At 39.7% G+C, this 16,718-nt stretch overlaps 1 protein-coding gene across 1 annotated transcript in view; it reads left to right on the top strand.

Moving 5' to 3' along the window:
* Positions 1–9,674: 9,674 nt before the first annotated feature.
* Positions 9,675–16,718, top strand: part of satb2 (SATB homeobox 2) — a 31,830-nt gene continuing 24,786 nt past the window's right edge. Inside the window, exon 1 of the mRNA XM_067227796.1 lies at positions 9,675–10,089. Within this exon, the coding sequence (XP_067083897.1) occupies positions 10,059–10,089 (31 nt within the window). The 5' untranslated portion in view covers positions 9,675–10,058. The remainder of the gene's footprint in view (positions 10,090–16,718) is intronic.

Below are 16,718 nucleotides of genomic sequence, written 5' to 3'. Positions count from 1 at the left end.
TCACTTCCCTCTCAAACATATAATTTTGCAGAAATCATAGCTATCAAATTACATTTTATTTGGTTTCATCAATACTTTTGTAAGCTTGATCGCTCACCAATTTGTTGAGCTCATCAAACAGGTTGAAGGTCAGAAATACACACAGAATATCAATGGAAATCGTTGGCAGTCTTGCATACAAAAATGTCCAATTCACAAAAAGCCCTTACAATTTAAGCTGCCTTTAAATTGTCTGTCAGGAATATGAACATTTGTGCCTGGATCTCAAACCCTCCATGTGATGATCTGTCACCTCAATCATTGCATTGCAACCTAGTTACCCATGAGCACATGTAGATTTCTAGAACACCTATTCCCTCACCAGTTCTCTCCCATAATTTACCTTGTGCTTCCCTCCTCCCCTCCATTTCTCAATTTCTCCAGACCAGACCTTGCACGATCATACTAATGCTTCTGTTCCTCTCTAAGTAGCTTCATCGATCATGTAATTTTACTCAGTCAGGATTGCCATTTGTTTTCATTTTACAAACTTCTTTCGACTCCCTGCTCCTGTTTCTCTATCCATCCATATACATACATACATCTCTCTCATTCTCTCTCTCATTCTCCCTCCTGCTCACTCACTAGTCATATACAGTCTGTTTCTCTGTTCTCTCTCTTTCTTCATTCATTATTTCTATCATTTTTGTCTCCATTCCACTTTCCCCATCACTGCTTCCTCAGGTGAGAACTATTGTTGATGTTTCATCATGTATTCCAAGTCAAGTCAAGTGAAATCAAATGGTTTTATTTGTCATTTCAATCATATTTTGTTGTACACAATAATGTGTTGTTTGTTTTTGGTGTCTGGTGATGCTGAGAGGGACTAGGGGAAGCAAGGATGGAGACAGGAGAACAGAGGACCTGAGTAGTGAAGTGGGGAGGGTGGACAGAGGAAGACAAGATTGGGAGGGGTGAGAGCTCTGATGAATATATCTGTATGTGATTATTTTGACAGCAGTTATAAACCCATAAGGCCTGGCTCCAGTTCCTGCTCATGTTGATTTAAACCTTCCAGTCCCATAAATAATGGCTGATTAAGTGGCTGTGCTTGGCCTCTCAGCCCGATCTGATGCCTGCCTGGCTGGTCTGGGCACTGGACGCCAATGTGTTCCATATTAGCAGGACCATGGAGGGCTTTGAAGAATGAAAGGTCGGGTGGTGGTGGGGGTTAGACTATCAGCAGACTCAAAAGAGTCCCCATGGCTGGAAGGAACCTTTACGCCTGACGCACACATACTGATCTTCTGACACTTTTTGCATACCTCTGCTGGCATGCTACGCTGTCATTCATCTGACAGCTGCTCTAGATATCACAAGTATGCTTGGTGAGATGCAAGAGGTCCTCATATTTACTGAATTGTATATTTTAGAGGATATGTCAGTGGGTTGGCTGATCTGGAGTGCAGATCCACGTCATGATGTTCCTGTTCTGCATAAAATGGCCACTGATCCATAACAATGGCTTTCATATGTCTGGCAAGAAGGTATGGCACAGATACACACAACCTTATTGGCTGCTGGTATCAGCAAAGACGATGATGGAAATGTATCTGAATCTGTTGAACTCTGGTAAATCATTCTTTATTTGTAAGACAACTCAATAGATTTACATCTGCTGTCCCAGTTATGTGACTGCTAGGATGGTTTCCTTTGCATAATACAAAGTCTTGAGAACAGTGGGAGGATCAGGTCAATGTGTGGCAGGGTGTTTTCCTCCCTGTACTGGGATAACATTTCATCAGTTTGGATAAACTGCCCTAGGTCCTATCAACAAAAATCTACTCCCCACTGTGTGTGAGAGTGTGTGTGTGTGTGTGTGTGTATGTGCTCTGTGAGCCACCAGGCAATGCTGTGTTAACCTGTCCAAGGGCAGCATAGCAATAACAAATACAAGATCACAGCGCTGCGGCCACCTCTGACCCTGGCTTCTCCACACAGCCAGATAGATTACTATCACAGTCGCACAGGGATCAGTCACAACACACACACACACACTCTCTCTATCTCTGTCTCACACAGTTACGTCTGTCTACACGTTCTCACATGTCAGAATGTGTGTTCAGGCTGTTTGTAACTACACTACGCTCTACTAATGACATAGTCTTGGCTGAAACGTGCAAGCTGAAATATTTTGATCAAAGGGGTTGTCTCTTTGTCAAGGTATTTATTGATACAACATTTCACAAAATAGGTTTCCTTCAGTATGCATTTAATGATTTACCCCTTTTAAACCAAATATAAGGGACAACAGCTTCTTCCTTGGTATCTATTAGTCAATGATTGACGTGCTTCAAGTCGGCTCCACCCACTCACGGGGGATCCACAAAGTGAAACTTCTTCCTGTCGCCATTTTTTACTTTGAATCTCCCATTTGTCTTTTGAGAATCGGTGCTATGAGACCCGAAGTTAAAGGACATGGGTACTGGAAACTTGGAGGACCATGCAATCCCAGAAGCCTCCGGGGAGTGAGGTTGCTGATGGTAAGAAGACAAGTCAACTGAGTGTGTGAGTGTGGACCTTGACCCCTATCTGTCTCCCTCTGTTTAAATGCCAACAGCATCAGTAGCTACAGTAAAACCACATGCACTACTTTTCAAGCCCCCACCTCCATTCTCTGCTTCTCTTCTCTATCCACTGCACAGACATAGGGCTAACTTTGTAATGCAATTGAAACCTTGTTAAACTATTTTTTATTAGAAGATGAAGGGGAGTGGGGGTTACTTGCAGCACTGATGGAACTTAACATCCACCTCTAGTTTGTCTTCTAGGCATAATAAGCTATTATTTTAGATGCTTTAGAAACCAGTTGGTCTCATTTTGTCAGTGATTTGTTGCACTGTATAAATGTAGGCTATTATTGGCAAGATTACTTGTCTTCTTAATTATTCAATTTAAAAACAATTCTATAGTTCAATCAATTAAAATATGTCCAAGGTTGCCAGCAAACTGTATTGAAACTGTAGTAGTAATAGTAGTTCACACTCTAGCATCCAGCTTATATTTTCTAATTGTTGGAAGACGTTAGTGAGAATGTAGATGATTGAGCTCTACTGATGAGGAGGACACGGAGCTGCTTTAGTAGGACAATCAGTGTGGTGGGTCAAGTAGGTTAGATTCTGGCCTTAACATTGGACATGCGCTCCAACCTCATTATGCTTTTAGTTGTTAAGTAGACCGATCAAATTCTTCAAGAAACCCCCGCCCTTTCAAACTCGAATTGAATTTCTTTTCCGTCTGTTTATGTTATCATTTGTAAATCTTACCAGAAGTGGACCATGAGGCACAAGGGGTAACTCATACACAGTTTAATGAAGTATTTACAGATAATTCCAACTGTCAAATACTTCTACCCTATGACATAGTGCAGAGTGCTGACGCTAACAACTCTTTTTCTCCCTCCAACTTTTCTCCCTCCACGTCTTAGGTCAGACGGATTTGATTTCAGGTAAATACTTATACTCGGGGAAAAGAGGCGGTGGGACTGCCAGGGGTGTGCCATTCACCCAATGGAAAACAATACTTTTTGTTTCATATCATATCTCTTAAAGAACTGCACTTCAAAACAAGCGTAAGAAGATTAGTGTTGGTTCTGATAACCTTAAAAGTGCAGGAAGTTGCCTAAATATCGAAATTGCTTGGCTACAAATCTTAGCTATTCCATAGAGGTATAGATTTACAAAATGCGCTGTAAAGACAGTTTGCGGGATTTAAGAATTCAATTCAGCCTAGCCTACAGGGCTCAACAAAATCCTTGCTTTACGCCTTTTACTGAGTTGGATTTTTTTAATTAGAATGGCTGATAGTATATTATTTGAACGAACTGTTAATACTACAATTACCAATACAATAATCTTCTAGTAATAACAGCAACGTTAATAATAACAGTATTATACTATTAGAGATAGTCTAGCATTTATTATAGTAGGCCTTACAATATAACAACAAATATGTAATAATGACAGGAAATAATACTTTTCGACCTAAATAGCCTAATAAAAACAACAACAACAATTCTAGCCTGTATTATTATTGGTAGAAAAGTATTATTATTATTGTATTCTAATTGTTTTATTAATATAATTTTTGCAATGCATATACAGTTTTGTTTTGATTTTCACCAATGCGTTCCATGCATTTCACGGTGGAAATGCCATCCTGACAGGAACGCTTGCCTAAAGTAAAGCGATTAGTGAAAAATGGTGCAACGGAGCAATAATGAAGTCGTGACCTCTGTATGGAAGCAATTTAGAAATGGTTGAAGGTGCGCTCAAACTGCCACTGGCCTATTAGAATATCGTTTAAAAGACAAATTAATCATTACCCGCAACGAGATACATCTTTTAAAAACACATCATCTGACCGCACTCTTGGCAATGTTATTTTGAGTTTTCTCGCGCTGTTTATTTTATGTAGCCTCCTACGTCAGACCACTGTCCTTTTTTTACTAATTGTGTGCATGGTAGCACATAGGCCGACTTATGACAGATAAATGAGTACTATTGTATGTTTCTATGATATTGTTCATTTATCAATACATTTAAGGAACTGTGCCATTAATCCGAACCATTTTATTTATAGGCTAGCGAGAGTAAAGATGTCGTGGGTGCATACAACATAGCCATACAGCTAACAAACTAACAAACATGAATGTAACCTATACCATTGACGTAAGTAAAAAATGTGGTGTAGGGAGTTTCTTCTTTTTGAGGAAAAAACAACAACAACATAGGCCTATTTCGTTTTATTTCATTTTATTGTCTGTTTTTTATTGTAAACGTCAAGCATTTGCTATGCGTTAGTCTCAATCCGATTCAATTAAATGTGATTATAAACATGCCTCATCGACCACAAGGTTTGTTGATCGACAATTAACAAATTACTTTTTCTTATTTCTGCATTTAAAATAGGCTATAGGCTACGATAGAATACATTATTATAAAGTTAATTATTATAAAGTCTAAGAAGTAGGCTATAGATTAGTTAAATAAGGTTACAAACACAAATACCAACAACAATATTAATACAGAAATATTAACAGAGATCATTGTAATAACAGTAGCCAATAGCCTGTCTCTGTAAATGATTCCGTCTTCTTAAAGCAGTGCAATGCTTCTGATCGAAACTATAGCCCATTTGTGGCAATTTTTTTAGGGAATGGGTCTTTGTAAATGTGTCATTGGTTTATTTCTATACCCACTATTCTCAATTTATCCGCGAACCTTCCCTTTAGTTTGGTCAATAATTACTTTTGTTTTGTATTTATTTTTGGGAGGGTGGGGGATGATGGGGAGGTTGTTTGTTTGCAATCGCAACAAACACATTGAATGGTAATATGCCAATACTCCCTAACGTCTAAACCGAGACAGCCAGGAACTCCTATCGTTAATGTATAGTGCATATATATAAAGTATTAAGCTACATTTTTATTAAGCCACCTTCTATGATTTTTGTCTATAATAGTACTGCCTATTTCTAAAAAGTTAAACCGTAAGTTGCGCACTTATTTCTAAACCATACAGGCACGCATTAAGGGCGCGTGCTGTCCCACCAAACGCCACATAGTTGTGCTATTTCCACATGAAGTGATCTCACCTGCCGACGTGACAGCATCTGAATAAAACAACACAGTATTTCGGCCAGCCCCGTTGAGCGAGTACCACCCCACACTGCCAACTATTGAATTCACATCATAAAGTTAGTCTAATGTAGGACTACGTATGATCAGCAGTGTATTTGCAGTCTACGTTATTGTCCAAAGATATGTTGGTGCATGACTAAACAGTCATCACATGTAGGCCTATTAATTGGGCATTTAGTTGATGCATTATCTACTTGCTTCTTGAATTTAAACGAGTTAGTGACAAAAGTCTGCGTAAAATCACCGGTTGAAGTCTTATAAATTCTCAAGGTCCTGGATATAAATAAAAGCACGTTATTCTAATTTGACCGAGTGAGGCAGGAGCCTCAGAGGGACTAGCCATGACACGGCGACTATTTAGCCTCTTAAAGGTCTCCAACAGCCCTGTCCTTGTTATGTAGGATACGCAGGCCTCCCAGATTTCTCTCCTCTTATCACATTGCTTTGGCAACCCCCCAAAACGGCACAGACATGTTCCAACTTACCTGAGGATGTTGTGGGCTCAATATTCTTAACTTCTTCATAATTACTATCATGCTTTACAGGCTTTAGAGATATTCGTCATTTCAATTATTTACACGAGTCTTTCAATCTGTTTTCTATTGGGGCTATATTGTAAGGATAAATGTTTTATTGTTTCACGGCATTCTGAAGTTTCACGCTTGTACGAGCTCATGCGCAAGGTTCCTGCTACTTCCCTTCTTGCATTTAAGCAGTCCCATAATTTAGATTCCCAGATTCCCAAGAAATGGAAAATAAATACGGGACTGAGAGCGACAGAGATGCGAAGGCAAAAGAGTCCCTGGCCAGCCGTGAATTATTAAAACGTACCCGAATAGCTGAGGAATGCTTCCGCACGCTGAGGTGCAAAGCACATCAGTTAGCACATTGCCTTGAATAAATACACTGTTCTGATGTTCAAAATCCACAAGACGCATAGTTTGTTTAGGACTTTAGCATATTTATTTATTATTATAATAAAACGAAATGGCAAAATCATTAAAATCTGAATTACCTGCATGCATGATATAGGCTATACCTATTTATTGTCCAACATGTGATACAATTATATTGTTTAGACCTATGGAAATTTACATTTCTGAAATATCGGCCAATTATAAACTCCATTATTGGATTTCATAATAGGCCTATTGAAAAAGAATAGGCCATTTGGTGAATTGCAATTTGAATAATAACGTCAAAAAGAATGCTCTCTCTCTCAACCGCACATTTGCTCAAATCATTATATTTGATGACATGAAAACCAGTAGCCTATATCAAGAAAGTATTTTCTTGAAAAGAGTCCAAAAAATCGAAGCAGTTATCTTCGCCTTCTGAGTCGGATGAAATATTTGTCCAATTGTTCTGATTCGTTGTGTTCTATGGCAATCAGTGATAGATGGAAGCATGTCAGGCCAAACTTCTGTTTAGTTTGGTGCGAAAAATTACGCATTAGGCTACATTCAAGGTTGATTTACAAATATGCGTCAAAACAACCAAGTATCTTCTATACTTAATACTTACATACACATTTTGATATTGTTAATGTTAACCTATGGCCCCAAGAAATCCGGTTTTGATTGCAATGTCTATAGGCTACATAAAAAGGCATTTCGATTGCATTTGGCAAATTTAAAATGTCATGTTGTTAAAATCTGTAATTTCTTTAGAAATTCAAGAGTGGTTGCCGCGATAGCAGGTCTACATATTTGACATAAGAAATATAGGCCTATTGATGCGACTTGGCACTATGATATGCTTCTTGTTCCCAAAAATCCATATGCCTGCACTACATCTAATAGATTCTGGATTTAACTTTTTCACACTGCTCACACAGCACACGATTTGTATTTCAACGCTGTCTTTATTGAAAAGGCAGGCACACTCTTTAGTGAGAATCGTGTTCTTACCGCTTACACTCAAAACGCACACATCCAAACACATGTGCACACAAGCAAGAGAGCACCCCCCCTCCCATTAAGCGCGCGCACACACACACGCATTCACACTCACGCTCACACACAATAATACATTTAAAACATCCCAGAATTGGACCATGCATAATGGCCATCATAGGGACCGTAATTGTCATAGCAGTCTGGTCGCCGACGTAGCCAACTGTAGCTGCACACCGTCATCATTATCATATCTAATATTATTGACGAATGAGGTGCCCGGAGCAGACAGCGCTCCGCCACTGTCTCCTTTAGCACGCACATCAGAGCGCTTCTCATGCAGTAATTCTGAACACTGAGAACCGTCAATCGCCGAGCGTCCATCCGTTATAAAAGAGCCTTCAACAGGGTAAGTTGCCTGAAGGCGGATACCCGCACTGTTGCTTCTGAATAGCGAAATATGTTCTCTAGAACGTCCTTGGTTTAACAAATGTTCTTAGTGAGAAGTCAAAATGTGTCATCTAAAGTCGTCTGATCTCCGGCATATATACAGCCTACAATCTGTCATAGTTCATTCATATTTCTTTCAATGTTGAAAAATGTATTCATGAGAACATTTAAGAACAGATTGCTTTTCAAAAGTAATCTAAAAAGAAGCTAATTAATTTTAACCGAACATACGCGTGTTCTATTCAAGAATAAGTTTGCTTCTTGCTGCGTGCGCCACAAAACGCATAGCCTACACATAGGCTAACCAGCACGCATCCTGACAATTTGCGCTAACACAGGCACATGGACCGAATTTGGGTTTTTCACAAATAATATTCCCTCCGTTATTTGGTCCGTAACAACATTACGACAGAAGCGTCTGGACTGGGAACTCGTAGTACATGCTTTACTTACTCCACTAGTGAGCACTGTGGCATTCGTGGTGTTTTGGGGGTGTTTTTCAAAACATATAACCCTTTCCACAGTCCCTTTCCAAATGTTACAAAACGTTGCATGACATAATTCTGTTTACTTCAACTATCATTTGACCCATGTTGCGCATGCTCAGGTCAGAAAAGGTGCATTTCAAAATGTCTTCGTTAGTTGTACTTTTTGAAAAGTTTTGGGGTTTGAAGTACAGAGCCAGGCACATCTCCACATCTGGTATACTCTATCAACTGAAAAGAAAGACGAACCAATAGATTTTGTTCAGTAAGTAAGACATCAAGAAGTTGAAGAAGCTATCCTTGACAACTTTTTCAGATATTTACTTGATATTTCAGATTTTTACTTTGACCTGTTAATTCAGACTTGGCTCTATTATTTATTAAAGGTCTGTGACATCTGTCTATCAAGAATGTAGTTTATCATTAACAGAATTCACCTGACAGTGCACTCCTGTTGTATTGACATAAGACATCTAGGCTAATAACACAGGCAGAGTTGCCAGCTCAGAGACAGCAACCGTTTATTAGGCTACTGATAAACGAATCGCTCTACCGCCACTGTCGTTTTTGAGTTTAGAATCAACACTTGGTGCTCTTACGTATAACGGATACGTTTACCCAGCCATATCAATTCTTTGTCAATTATCGGGACATGCTTCTTAATAATCCCAATAGAGATTTGAGAAAACAATAATTTACTCCAAGCTTGGCATAATCAAGTTACTATCAGATCCAATCCATTGATTAGGAAATGCTACCCATTCAAAATCGATCTGACCAGAAGCGGTCAATTACTTTTGAAGCCCCCACCCACCCCCCTCTTTTGCTTTCTTCTCTCTCCACCCCTATTTGCCTCTCGCCTCCCTCTCTTGTGAACTCACTGTCAGTCAACGCGCCCGTTGGCACGGGAGAGATTGAAAGTGACACACTCAGATTGTTCCCCGTGAGAATCTTACCGAAATATCATGATCACTCATGTTAGCATTGTCTAGTTGTCGAAGTCAGGCGTCGCCAATTCGGTCCACTCTTGTTTGAGGAACTAGATTTTTGTTCTTGGACATTTTCTTGGTAATGATGTGTAGGCTAATGCATTTTCTTTCTTTTCGCCGATGAAGCCCGGAGTTCAGCGGAGGACAGATTTTCATGCCAGTATTTGAGCGAGACTACGGACCGAACGTACGACCAAAAGACTCCATCAGCTGGTCCGCTGTCAAGTTTTTATTTTGCGTTGGAGACGCTGCGTCTAGTGTTCCGGCAGGATCCCCAAGCAAGCAAGCCCCGGCTAACTAGTTCAGTGAAGACTCGATCTTTTCTTCTTCTCTCTCCATCTTACTTGCACAACTCACTCTCACAAAATCACCCTCTCCCTCACCTCAGCCTCCAACAAGAAGCAGGCGCACGTATTATCTTTTCTACCATCTCTGTCTTTCTCTGACTCTGCCTCATCAACGCTTTGGGCAACGAACTCCTGTCAAGAACCGACTCCAGACGATTTCAGACAGTCCCGGAGCAGACGCAGCCTAGCCCTGGATTCAATACTTTTGATCAATGGACAGAGCCTCCTCAACGGTCAGCAGAGGTACAGACACACCATAAGCAGTGAGTACAACAAGCCAGATATGTCACCCATTTAACCTCAAACTTTCAATGGAATTTCCAATGTCTACAGAATGAGGCATTGAAGCAGTTTTATAATTTCCACAAGTAGGCTGCAACAGCAGCAAAGCAGTTAAGGTGTACAGAAATGACAATCCATACATCACGTGTAGCCCATAAAAGTGAATATGGTCAAAAGGCCCATATTGCTTAATTACTGTAAGTATGTATGTCACTTAGTTGACGAAAACGCTGCGATTGTGGATCGTGAAACAACAATAGATTAATAAGGCAAACTAAACTGTGCTCAAGTTTGAGGTAAAGAAATATAAAACTTAACTAATTGAATTGACAATATATCTAATAAAGTATATTAATATCGATATTATTATTTTTGTTGTAGGCTAATGCTTGAGTATTTGTACATAATTATTAATTACGTAATTAGTATTACTGTTATTTATATTAGTAGGCTACTATAAAATTAAAGGCTTATTCATCCTGTTAGCCTTCTTTTTGCCTGACTACTCAATCACATCTTAGTTATTTTAGCCTACTAATTATAGGATACTAATTATAGCCTAGTATTATTCTTGATAATTGAGTTGACCTTAACATGAATATACCTGTTATTTAATAAATACATCCCAATGAGTAACCCTTGAGTTTAAAGGACAAATTATGTTTTATATTGGTTACTTTCTCCATCTTATTATGGCAAAACTAACGACGTTTTTTTTCTTCTAAATTAAGACTATTTAGCCCATACGTCGATGTTAATTTCAAGACTGACAAGTTTCATATAAGATAACTAATAAGAACAATTCCTGAAACATCAACACTCTAAACCTTTATTAGTTGTGAATATGATGTCTAAGAATTGAGTGGGCTCAAGTGGCCTTCTTTGGCGTCACGTCTTCTAGTTGCCTGTGGGCTATAGTCTACATTGTAACTTGTAAGTGTATGAAGACATTCAAATTTGCAAATATTATTTACAGATTGCTAGAGTCTGCTTGATTTTTAGATTATTGTTATTATGTATTATTAGAGTAGGCTTAGATCTCATGTCTGGATAGCTTGAACAAAATTAGCAACAGTTAAACTTGCTGGTGCAGTCAATCGACTTTTAGATTGGCAACTATAGTTCTAGTCCTTAGGAGATCGACCAAAAGCTTGTTTTCTTACATGACCTGAGCAGGTTAAGGTCATGTTGTGTTTTTTTTATGAACAATTTGTTTTACAGGGGGAACATCCCATTCCCGCCTGCGTCCTTTTTCACGATCCCACTTCTTAGTCAATATGTGTATTTTTTATTGAATAATCTGGTTATGTTTAAATAACACAAGTAGTAATATAATTATATAATACTTTATTTTTGATTGGTTTAAAATTAGTCCGGAAAAAATACAGTTTTAGCTGTTTACATTTACAATGAAAGTAACAGCCAGCCCTTGCCACAATTAATTATGCGAATGTACATTCAGTTATATTCATATTGTAGGCTACGTTTTTTGTTACAATACAACTTTCAAACGGTTTAATATAATATGGTGACATGACGTAACTTTTGGATTGAATTATTTTAAAGACTTAGGCCTATATTAATTACCAATAAAAACATATTGACGCAATTGAAAACAACTTATGTAGGCTGCGCGCTTTCATGTTGACGTATTTGCATGAGGATTAGTTTTAATGCACACATTTGTTCATTATTTAGATCTTACATGCAGCCATGGAGGGTAATAGTGGGGGTTAGAGAAGTTTACAATAGGTTACTAAACTGAGTAATGATAATTTCAGACCTCGTTTTTCATGAACAAAGATTATAGGCTTATTCAAAGCATCTAGACGTCCTTTTGTATGCGGTTACTTGACGGTTTAAGGTAGGACGAGAACTTAATTAGAGGTTTTGGTGGTGTGTATTAGATCAGTAGCGCATATAAATTGCAGAGTAAAAACTATATAGACTTCATGGAACTGAAGTTTTGAAGTAGGCCTATACATTACAATGATGACTTGGTCTATAGGCACTCACATCTAGGCAGGTATCAGAGACATCGTTCTCAGTGTTCCGCTTTCTTCATAAAATATCAGGAGCGAATCTGGCAAAATTCGAGGCCTGTATGTAACCTATTGTAGGCTAAGTAATAGCTGTCTGCAACCATTATTTTATCGAAAATGCCATCAGCAACGTTACATAAACGCCTCTCTCTCTTTCTGTGTGTGTTTAAATAAACAGTGCCCCCCAAAGAATTCCGAGCAAGTTGTGGAAGTTGGGCTATGCCAAGCCTAGGAAAAATGAATTCGTTTCAGGTCGTGTGATGGAGCCTCGTTTATACCAGATCTTGTTATGATAAAATATTACCATGGTGCTGAGAGTTAGCACTTAGTGCTGTAGGGATTCACCTAACGGTTACATAAAAATAGTTATTTTTCAGGGTGATTATCTTTATTTGCCCAGTTGACTTACATTTTGCCCTCTGCAGTAAGCCTATTTGTAATCAGTATTCCCCTATAAAGAGTATGTTAGCTCCACATGACCATGTCTCTTCACAATCTCTGGATATTTTAAATCAATGATAGATATTAGTTTTTTCTTTTTGGATTAATTTAAGTATAGCACTCACAGCAATCTCAGCACACACTATGCTCAGGGTAATTATTCAATAGGCTACTTTAAAATCGTGGGTATAACAGGCTTTCCAGTTTACACTGGTAAGTTCATTACAATTTTAATTGGTGCCACAGAGAGCCTGTGATGACACAATGAGTCACATGTGTACTAAGAAATGTTTAGCCTACAAGATTCTTGTGAAATCCATGAATCTGAGACATCTGGTAGTCAGTCGATTCTTTACTTCTGCTGAATATTTTCTGAGAGTTTTATTCCCCTTTTTCCCTTCACTCAAATGTTTTCTGTTGCTCTATCCTTATCCCATTTGAATCAGAGATCAACATAATTTGTGAATGAGCTCTCCAGTTAATCTTTCCTCTCAGAACCCAAACATGCATCAATTTCCCCTCTCTTCGCTTCTCTCTGTATGTCTGTGTAGTCCCTTCACCTATCCTTTTTACTTGTGTGAAGCAACTTATCTGTGTACACACATCAAGGGTGTGGCTGCCTTATTAAAAGGCAGATCAGCGGGGGGTTCCTGCTCCGGTCCAGCTGGTGCTCATGGTTGGTCTATCAGTACCACAGGTTCACAGTCTGGTAAGGCTGGTGTGAGCTGTTGCAGACTGACTTGGCTAAAGATTTGGCATTGGTATGTGCCAGCCGGGGTTGATGTGGCAAACTTGTAACAGTATCGTTTATCTAGTGGCTGTTCCCATGTCTGAACTGCCAGGATGCGTTTGTGTGTTTTTTGTAAGACTTGAACGCATGGCTCAGAGTGCTTGCCTCTCATGTGTGTGACCAGGCTGTGAGTCAGTGTGTGGTCCCTGCCAGTGTCAGAGAAGCTAGTCTGAGAAGTTAGCTGGCTGTGGCTTTTGTGGTTGTGTGTGTGTGTGTGTGTGTGTGTATGTGTGTATGCCTGTTTGCATGCATGTGTGCCCAAGCTTCAGGGGTGGGGTTACAAAGCACTGTTGTTAACTCTTTATCTTTTATTATCAAATGAGATGTTTATGAGAGAGCTAAACATGTTCCCCAGAAGGTTCCTCGCCCCCTCTCCTCAACTTCACCCATTTGTACTACTCCACATCACTCCACAACTCTCGGTCTAACACATCATAAATACCTTGTGCAAGAAAATGTGATTCTATGGTCCTCCAGGGTATAATTCATATACTTATATATTGAACTAATTTGAATAATCGTTTTTGGTGGGGATTTCTGTTTGTTTGTGAAGGCTGTATTTGCGTGCATCAGTGTCTAGCTGTGTAGTACTGTATTGATGTGGTGTAGTCCAGTATAGAGAGGACAAGCAGGAAGGGTTGTTAGGGAAAGCTATCATTTAATGTTCACTGATAAGCAGCTATCAGCCCATCCCTTCTCCACAGCACACCTCTATCTGTGTTCGTGAGTGTATCTTTCTGTGTGTATGTCTGTGTGCATGTCTGTTGCATGCACAGTATGTGTGTTTGTAAGGTAAGAGAGAGTGTGTGTGTGTGTGCGTGTGTGTGTGGACGCGTGTGTATGAGCAATATCAATTACTTTTAATGTCTCTCTCCCTGTCCATCTTTTATCTGTGCTACGAGGTCAATATTAGCCAATATAGCAGAGATAACCCTGCAGTAAAAGTAAATCCTCAACAGGAAACATTTCCCAAGCCTGGGTTGTCTCCGTTAGGCAACCCTCATGTCATGGCCAATACTGTCCTCACAGACACTACTGTGCATCTGTGGCACGTACAGTGCACAGTTATTGTACCAGACAGGTACAGGACAGGTACAGGACAGGTACATGGCAGTTACAGGACAGGTACATGGCAGTTAAAGAGCAGTTACAGGACAGGCACAGGGTTGTTACAAGACAGGGACAGGGCCATTACAGGGCTGTTACAGGGCAGTGAAATTGGCCCTTGAGATTTCCTACCATATTCTAAATATACAGCACATAATTATACTGAATGAGTGACGGGGGTGAAACAGAGTGATTTGTGAAATACAGAGCACTTTGGAGTAGTGTAAATGTACGTGTGTTTACGTCTGTGTTTGATGGTGTTCAGCAGTACTTTCTCTCAGGGTGTGTCTGTACTTTTCCTCAGTGGTGCTGTGCCCCTGTCTGAGCTTGTGTTGTGTCTTTATTATAGTGTGTAATTCAGATTGTACCTTGGCATTCAATATATATCAAAAGCAGTGAATGTCTATCATTGTGGCCTTTTCAGCATTAAGTGCAGCAACCTATTGAGAAATACTTACCCCTGATGCATATAGTTAGTTCTCTGGGCTATTAACAGACACTTCTATCTCTGTGCTTATCACTCAACACTATGAGAAACTAGATGATGTCTTGTGAACTTGATAAGGCTCAGAGATTTACGTAGAACGGGTATCTGCTTTGTTAGATATATCACTTTATTGGCCATTACATTTGTTGATATGCCATTGTGTCATAAGATTAGCAATTAACTTTTGCTCACACAAAAGTCTACACTCAATGTATGTGTCCTTGATAGCAAAAATTACAAATATATTATTAACACAACAAGTAAGACAATCAGTGTACTGCTGACAAAAAGGTGTCATTACAAATTTATATTTTTATGATACAGTAAATCAAGTACTGGGTCTAGGCACCTGCACTGTGATATAATTTGGGCAAAACTAAAGAATACATTGACACATGGCAAAAAAAAGAATTGTCCAGACCTCTTCAGTTGGCTTGCCAGTCTAGTTAAAATGCTTTGGAGCCTTAGCAAATGACTAGCTAACACTTCTGCTCTTCTTGACAGGTAGCCATAGCTAGCGAATGCAACCCTGACTCCCAGTGACAGCCAAGCCCAGGTTGTCCTGCGAGGAAGGAAGACATGAGACTATAGAACAGGCCTCTGCACAGCTCTGCTCCCTGCTCCACAGGCGGCTGGGACACAGCATCTTGCTCAGAGGTTAATATTTCATGTGGCCGCCACATTCTTACAATGTATCCATTATTCAGAGGGATAATGTTAAGATGCTTCACCTGATCTCTCGAGTTTGACTGAAAAGAGAATGCGGTGGTGTGAAGGAACAGAGAAAGGATTGTTGTACAGTGAACTGTCTCCTGAAACCCACATTCTGTGCTGTGTGAATGTGTGTGCATGTATATCTGTGCATCTACGTTTATCTGTGTGTGTGCATGCGCGTGTGTGAGTGAGTGCATGTTGGTCTCTGTGTGGGTATTATGTCTGTGTGTGTGTGTGTGTGCCTGCGTGTGCGCTACGTGTTAGCAGAGATGTGTGGTGAGATGTTGGTCTTGATTGGCATCGGCTGCAGTGGTAAGCCATCCTGGGGTCCGTGCCTGAGCATGTTGGAGGAAGAGATGGAAGGAGCCAGAGGCAAGGAGCAGAGGAGGAGAGGACATTGAGACTGAGCGCAGACAAGCATGGTTCTGGGTAAATGTTGTAAAGTGACTCCCTTCCTCAAATATACACTGTTATCTGAGGCCAAGGTGGGGCCAATGAGGTTCAGGACTCACTTGGCTGAATTTAGGCTCTTTGGTAAACTAGCTGGCTTTTTGCCATTATTTAAATGAAGTCAAACTGATCATCACCAAAAAGGGTGAGAGACCATCTGACACAATACAGTTCACATTTATAACATGCTGTGCAATGCTTCTTGCATATGTGTCTATTGTAATAGAACATACAGTTGGTTGGTTAGCACTTGCATTCTGCCTTGGTGAGCTGCACAGTGTTTTGAATTATGAGCCTTACTACCGTACTAGCTGTAACACGTCTCTTTCCACTTAAAGCTCGTTAACGTTTTTAGTTTTTAGTTTATTTTTAAGCTAGGCATATTAAACTTGTAGAATCCAGCCACTTGCTTTTGGCTCATGCTAGGTTCTTAATCACGCCAAGGCTAATGTTTTTAATTTATTATTCATTTCGAAATGTCACCCATCCTCGTAATTCCTCTCAGATCCACATCAGCTGGATGTGTTTTGTGTCTGTGGTGTTTTTCTTTTTAGAAGTA

The sequence above is a fragment of the Osmerus mordax genome, chromosome 2 (genome assembly GCF_038355195.1).
Source record: "Osmerus mordax isolate fOsmMor3 chromosome 2, fOsmMor3.pri, whole genome shotgun sequence".
NCBI lineage: Eukaryota > Metazoa > Chordata > Actinopteri > Osmeriformes > Osmeridae > Osmerus > Osmerus mordax.
This window is presented reverse-complemented; position numbering and strand designations above follow the sequence as displayed.